The sequence below is a fragment of the Salmo trutta genome, chromosome 25 (assembly GCF_901001165.1).
Source record: "Salmo trutta chromosome 25, fSalTru1.1, whole genome shotgun sequence".
In the NCBI taxonomy this organism is placed as follows: domain Eukaryota; kingdom Metazoa; phylum Chordata; class Actinopteri; order Salmoniformes; family Salmonidae; genus Salmo; species Salmo trutta.
In genome coordinates this window covers 19623271-19630578 of record NC_042981.1, presented here as the reverse complement: position 1 = coordinate 19630578, position 7308 = coordinate 19623271, and the positions used below count along the sequence as shown (strand labels likewise).

Sequence of the window (7308 nt, the reverse complement as noted above, 5' to 3'; positions counted from 1 at the left end):
TCTGCTTTTGACAAAACAGTTCATATTATTTTCACACCAACATTCACATTAGTACACTTCAATACACATTTCAAATATTGATCTTAGTCTTGGCAGTAGTGTTTGGGCAAGTAAAAAAAAGCTTTCTAACAACAAAAAAGCTTTCATGAAACACTTGGCTGTTTAGGTAGGAGAAATTGGCTGTGGCAAATTATGGTATTGCAGCAATGTTTATACATGAAACAAGACTGGAATCTCCAAACTGTTCTGTGATTTAGGGGCATATCTTTATCCCAAGTAAAACAGCTTAAGATGTTTTTACTCTGTTGTAGAAATATGGACATAGATGCTGACCTCAAGCACATATGACATGAGATTATGGAAAAGCTAAGTGTAGAAAAAGTAATGTGCATTTCACTGGATCTTCTCAGAAAATGTATTGGGCTCTAAAAAATACAGACAAAGTTTATAGACAGATTTTTCCCTTTATTTATATAAAACATGCAGGCCCATTTTATTCTGTACATTAAGACAATGGTTCCTTTCTAGCAAACCCACAGCATCTCAAAGTGAGGTACAAGTAGGGTTACAAAGCTCTGGTAACTTTCCCAAAATTCACCAGTTTTCCAGAAATCTACCGCAGATTTCCTGCTTATTCGCTTCTGATTCTGGGACACTTTCAACCGGGTTATCTGGAAAACCTGGGAATTTTGGGAACGTTACTAGAATTTTAAAACCCTATGTAGGAATGTCATTAAGACAGACAGCAAGAAACAAATGAATACTGCATTGGAAGATGTAAGACATAAGTGTTAAAGTTATACAGACAGTCACCACCAGTACCGTACCAATAACAAAGAATTGATCATAAATTACAAAAAGTACAACTGGCAGAGACGGGTATGGCAAGAGATAATGGGTACTTGTCAATGTACATGAGAGGCTGATATACTGATCTAAACTGATGTCCCATGTAACTTTCTATAGATCTTGCAGTGTTAGTCCGTTATACTGTACATTTTCTCATCTGAATGCTTTGAGCTACTGTTAAACCTGTAGAAAACGGGAGTTTGGAAACTCATGTTCTCCATATCCATCTGTCTTGCCCAATAAAAATGCCATTGGAACATGGTCATATTCACACCTAGTCACACAATACTATTTAGAGGACCCACACCCATCTCACAAAATTAACAAAAAATGGTATTTCATATAAATTGTATTTTAAGTATTTAAGTCAGAATTCACTAGAAAACTTGAAATGGGCAGAAGATGGCACCATGGGGATCTGTGAATAACTCCTGAGCTTTGGAGAGGGAGTGGTGCAAGTTCACCTGATAATTAGGAGTGTTTGATAGTGTATTTGCCTTTCTGGAGCTGAGAGATGTACAGCTTGGATTTACTGCCGTCTAGTCGTTTGAACCAAACCTCATCATGGTTGATTGTGGTAATTATGGCTCTTTGGACAGAGGGGGGCAAGAGAAGATTAAACATTGAAATTATTAAATGGTTAGAAAAAGGACATAAAATACTTTGCTTCCAAAAAAGTATATTTCCCAAGGATGCCAGTATCCTCACCTTGTGGGAAATTCATCTTTCTTGTCGATGCATATCGTCTGTCCACGGCAGTACCATTCTCCGTCATAACTCAACTTTCCCTCTTCTGATCGAGCATTATGCTGATACTTTTCATTCTTATTGGTGGAGACTGGAATTTAATGTTTGGTGGAAACAAAAAAATATTTAGTCACAAAAGTACACACTCCAAGTTGGTATAGTAACTTATTATAAAGTATAATTTTTCAACTTGCTGACATTATATTGTGTTTATTATGCATGGTGTTCATTCATAGTTTGGTTCAGAAAACCAAAAAGAGACAAAGGACAGGATCTCACAATAACAGAATAGTGAGGAAACAATTTACAGCACAATTCTTTAATTCAAAATGGAAGTTGAGTCTTACCATCAGTTTTACCTCTGTGAGGTCCCAAAGTAGCCACAGCCTTTAAGATATTAAAATTGTTAGAATATGATCATAATCACCATATAAATCCAAAACATACTAATATTATAATAATAATAATAAATTACATTTAGCAGAAGCTTTTATCCAAAGCGACTTACAGTCACACTTGCATACATACATACATACATGTATGGGTGGTGTCAGGAATCGAACCCACTATCCCGGCTCTACCACCTGAGCTAGAGGACCATACTATGCATCTATGAGGAAAGGTACCTTTCTGATTGCTGTCCAATCCTCCAATATATCCAAGTCTTGTAACATGTAGACAATATATGGTCGTACGGATGTTAAGGAAATACTGGTATATAAAGGCAAATGTGAGTGTGTGGTGGGTGGGACAAGTACACACAACACAGACCAAGATTGTAAAAAAAAAAAAATGTATGTAAGACTCATTTCTGTTGAGACTCAGATGATGAAAGAGGATATCTGACACAACAACTGGCTTCTTCTTTTTGTCTGGACTAAATGGATCTTTCCTCTTGTTCTTCCTTGACTGCAGCTCATCTTTCCAGAGCTCTGAGAAAAGAAGGGTCAATGAGTAAAGGGAATATTAAGACATGGCACTATCGGACAGTTTCCTGGACACAGACTGAGCCTAGTCCTGGACTAAAAAGCATGCTCCATTAAAATAGATTTTAAGTCCAGGACTAGTCTTGCTGTCTGGGGAACTAGCCATATGAGAGCTGGGTTATGCATGCTACGTTAGTGGCTCGCACAATGACTTGACGATACCTGAGGTTATGTCTATACTGTGCCTGTCCTCCTCCAGTCGCCTGATCTTTTCCACAAGTTCACTCTGCACTGTATCAAACAATAGCAACTTCTCACTCTAAGATAAACAAAGAGGAATCAATGGTTACAAATGATAATCAATTAAGACACTATACAAATAAATTAATTCGTCAGAGGTTTGAAGACGGACATGGGTATGTGGACTTCCCAACAACAATGCTCACCTCCCAGTGCTGGAAAGCTGCTTGGATTTCACAGTCGTACTTGTTTTTTACAGACTCTATACAGAGCTCCCGGTAGATCCCTGAGAAGGAAAACAATTTGACAGTGAGACATGCCAGCATAGTGTTCATTCAATTTTCTTCATCAGATTTACTTTGTCAACTTCTGGATGAAAATTAGGAAACCTTAATTTATTAATTTGGTGTTCAATGCCGCAGCAATTTGTGAAATCAGTTTAAAGCTACATAAATAATGTAATCCAAAGATTAGCTTGCGACAGACTTACCAGCAACCTTTGTTCTGATCTGCATGTTCTCCTGCAGATTTGCCAGGGGGTCCAGGTACTCCGAAGCCTTGCCTGCAATCACCTCCTGGAGTTTGGCATCCACCTGACTCAACCTCTCCTTGTACAACCTGAACAAAAACAGCATTGGCTACAATTGGTTAACCTTAGATACATTCATCTGTTTGACACACTGTGATGGAATTGAGACATATTTATAATGTAAATCCAATCAGTAAATGCAATCAGAGACTTACTGGTCTTTCAGGTCTCCAAATTGTTTCTCCAGATTTGTCATTTCATCAAGGCACTCCACCCTTCTCCTTTCACAGTCCTCATCATCCATCTCTACAATACATGCATGATGCCCAAAATACCAATGAAACAGGCGCATTCATGTAACATGTGTAGCAAACCACTTGTAGTTTACAAACAAACTGGGTTGGTAAAACAATTCTTACCTGAGCTGTCCCCATCCTCTGACTCCGAGGAGCTCTCAGTGTCATCTTCGTCTGAACTGCTCCCATCTTGTTCGGGATAGTCGACTTCCATCTCCTCGTGGTTACTTTCTTTCTTTTCTCGAGAATGTACCGGCATGTTGCCTTCCTTACCTGGATTTTAATCAGAATGCTTGTATCACAATGCCAAATAAATTAACTAGACATAATAATGCTAGTTCAAAGCTTGAACATACCTTCAACTACTAACAGAGTAATTGTATTTTGTACTTCCAACAAAAAAAGAGATAGATATCTACTTTAGAAATAGCTTCCAAAATCGTTGTGAAGCTAACGTTAGTTAGCGAATAAAACAACAACAAAAAACACCGGAAATTAAAATAGCTCGCTTGCTAGCTAGCTAGCAAGTGAAGCTATCTTTCGAAAACTACACAGTTCATCGGATGACATGAATATGTCGGTAAGATTAGTATAATTCCTTTTAGCAATAGTAAAATAAAAAAACAGAAAGATAAATAATCTCGTTGTATGTCCGATTGAATAAGCGGTAAGCATTGATGGAAAGCTAGCTAACGTTAGCTAGCTAGCCAGCAAGCAAGCAAGCGTCCAAGCTAAAAACAAACGATAAATCGCAGCGGTTCAATGGCGCGTAATTGACGTACATTTCGATGCTAGGGAATTGTAGTTGCTTTACAACAATTTCACCGTGTAGTAATTGTACAAAAGGGTTAGAACTTAAACTACATTCCCCAGGGTTTGACAAGCAGCGCACCATCTCGTTAGACCATACAAATCAAATCAAGAAAAGTTGAGAATGAGAACATTGTCTCGAATTTTCAATTAATATGCTGATAATTAAGGCATGCGTGAAACCTTAAGTCAATATGTAGTTACAGTAGTACTGTAACTGTCTCGATTTTGAAAAAGTTAATATGCTGATAATTAAAGCATGCGTGAAACCTTAAGTCAATATGTAGTTACACTAGTACTGTAACTGTCTCGAATTTCCAGTTCATATGCTGATAATTAAAGCATGCGTGAAAACGTATGTAAGTCAATATGTAGTTACAGTACTACTGTACCTAGATATTTCAGTAAATACTGTCGGTATTTTCACTTCGCTTTCAGATCAAGATCTCAACTGAAATGACAGAACAGGGGTAAGCAATGTGGTGTCTGGCTTCAGGTATTTTGCTGTTACCTGTCCAGTTCCAATCAAATCAGTGCATTTGGAGGAAGGAAAACAGGCATAGTCGCGGGAAGTAGGGGTGCTGAGCCTTGAAAATATATATATATTAAAAAAAAGGTTGCCTAGTGGGTTGTAGCCTAGTGGTTAGAGCGTTGGGCCACTAACCGAAAGGTTGCTTGATCGAATCCCCGAGCTGACAAGGTAAAAATCTGTCGTTATGCCCCTGAACAAGGCAGGTAACCACTGCTCCTAGGCTGTCATTGTAAATAATAATTTGTTCTTAACTGATTTGCCTAGTTAAATAAAAATAATAATGATAATTTCTTTCTCACACAAAAGTACCCGCACTTGCCCTTCACAAATCCTGTATTAGCGAACTGATACAGCCTTCTGTAGTGCCGCAAATAAATGTTTTCTTTATTGGCATGGAAACTTGTTTAGATTGCTAAAACAAGTGAAATAAACATAAAATAATGACAAAAACCAACAAAGCGATTTAAATAAAACAAAGAAAAAACTATCAGAGTAAACATTACACACACAAAACGTTTATCTCTTTCTCCCCTCTCACTCTGCCTCTTGTTTGACAGTCACAGAACACAGTATGATAAATGTAGACTAATACAGTGCACTTTCACTTTTCCATGTAATGTGAAACTTTCGATTTTTTATTAAATGGTAAACCCACAAGTAGTGGTCTTTGAAATGAAAATTCCAGATTGCTTTCTTGCTTGGGAAACATTATGCCATTCATTAGGATCTGACTGTCATCTAAAATGTTTGAAATAATCAAACCAGACACTACATTAAAATATATATATATATTTTTCCACCAGACTGGAGCGTTGAATTGCTCTGATTTCCACTAACTTGTTTTTCATATCTCAAGCTCCGCCATGTTTTGAGATTTTGGGGAGAGGTGTGTTGTTTGGACTGCTAGCAACATTTTACATAAACTCTTATCTGCAAAATGCACACCTCTCACCGACTTGAATTTATTTGTATATATGTTATCGCCCTTGAAGGCTGTTAGGTCGCAGTACATAATCAAATGATAACGGACCTCCAGCTCTTTTGTGGTTATCAATCTTCTGAAGAAGATAAACAGGGGCTTGGTGCCTCCTACACAGATTCGTTCGTCTCCTTCTTTCGGAATGTTCTCAAAAAAGCCTCATGGGGACGTCAAAAAATCAACACCGAAAGTGTTGGATCCCAAAAAAGATGTACTGACACGTCTAAAACACCTGCGGATCGTTATAGGTAAGTCGAAATTAGACATTTTGTCGGCTATCTTGCTGGGCTAGATATAGCTTGATGCTACAGCTAAACCAAAGCTATCCTAGCTGAAGTGAGCTCGCGACTTTTATCAGTTTTTGATGCGGAGTAGCTAGCTAAGGTGCCTAATTGTTGCTACTCCATCATTGGACGGATTGGAAGCATACAGTTGTTGCTAGCCATTATAACATGTTTTGTATAATTGCAATGCTTAACATTAATTTGATGTGCTGTTTGCATACTGATTGTATTCACAGTAGCTCAAGTTTATTCTATTCTGCAAATTATTCGAGATGTCAACCATGTTTTGATTTGGTCAGTGTTGCCCGGGGTCCTTGGGACGTGCTTAACCTAAACTCCTACCCTTACCGAACTTTAACCATTTGACATTTCAACTTCAATGGGGTAGGGACGTCCCAAGGATGATATACCGTCCCATTTGTCAATTTATGTCTTCAGTGATTTATCTCTGTCTTGCCCCTTGCCTTCTGCACAATTTGTGGACTGAAGATGCAACATATACTAGAACCAGATTTGAGATGTCAGGCAATTAGCTAATTGGAGGAGTTCATCAAGAACTGTCTGCAAAACGGAGTCTGTCTGGAGGATGGGATTGGGTCTGTGGGCGGCACTGGATGGACCCTGTGAAAAAATAGACGATGTAAACCGGGGCTTCCTTTGGGATTTGTCAGGAAAGTCAGTCCTAGAGAGAACAGAGTCCTACTGTTTCACCAAAGTGTCCTGAATTTAAAGCCAAAAGCCCTCTTGTTGCATGGTCTGTTCCAAAGCTTTAAAAATATGCTACTGAGAGGAAATGGATTGGAGATGGTTAAATTCTGTTGTATTTGTAGAAGCTATGAAAAATATGAACTTGTGACTTGTGAGTGAAACATTGCTGCTCCATCTCATGAACCCATTTGTGTTCAAGGCACATACCAAATTTCCTTTTTCCAATGTCCCCCAGTATAGCAACTGGTGTAGGAACACAGACTGTCATCATCCCATTGTGCATGTGCCAGTAGCTGATGGAGCATTTAAGACAACAACAAAAAAACAACAGAAATCAAGACATCAGTGATCTTCAGATTGGAAAGCCGGAGCTCTAGAAGGATGCCTGAGTTTCCGACTTGGAATTCT

At 38.4% G+C, this 7308-nt stretch overlaps 2 protein-coding genes across 12 annotated transcripts in view; one reads left to right on the top strand and one right to left on the bottom strand.

Moving 5' to 3' along the window:
* Positions 1-444: 444 nt before the first annotated feature.
* brms1la (BRMS1 like transcriptional repressor a) lies at positions 445-4341 on the bottom strand. Its single transcript, XM_029713147.1, has 11 exons — positions 3944-4341; positions 3711-3860; positions 3507-3597; positions 3253-3380; positions 2969-3048; positions 2745-2841; positions 2439-2528; positions 2223-2287; positions 1944-1983; positions 1558-1687; positions 445-1438 (listed from the first exon to the last, which is right to left on the bottom strand). The coding sequence occupies exons 2-11, from the start codon at positions 3844-3846 to the stop codon at positions 1321-1323; spliced, it is 975 nt and encodes a 324-aa protein (XP_029569007.1). The 5' UTR covers positions 3847-3860; positions 3944-4341; the 3' UTR covers positions 445-1320.
* Positions 4342-5767: 1426 nt separating this feature from the next.
* Positions 5768-7308, top strand: part of LOC115162131 (ral GTPase-activating protein subunit alpha-1) — a 116515-nt gene continuing 114974 nt past the window's right edge. For all 11 annotated transcript variants that reach the window (XR_003869487.1, XM_029713135.1, XM_029713143.1 and 8 more), the window contains exon 1: positions 5768-6156. Coding sequence is in view for 10 of the 11 variants with exons in the window: in XM_029713135.1 (XP_029568995.1) it covers positions 6051-6156 (106 nt within the window). In the remaining variant the exon portion in view is untranslated. The remainder of the gene's footprint in view (positions 6157-7308) is intronic.

Excerpts from the sequence above, each read along its gene's own strand:
- brms1la (XM_029713147.1), bottom strand. The coding sequence starts at position 3,846 with ATGCCGGTACATTCTCGAGAAAAGAAAGAAAGTAACCACGAGGAGATG. Across the intron at positions 1,688-1,943 it reads TCACAGAGGTAAAACTGATG|TCTCCACCAATAAGAATGAA; the intron begins GTAAGACTCAAC and ends ATTAAATTCCAG. Across the intron at positions 1,439-1,557 it reads AAAGATGAATTTCCCACAAG|AGCCATAATTACCACAATCA; the intron begins GTGAGGATACTG and ends CTCTGTCCAAAG.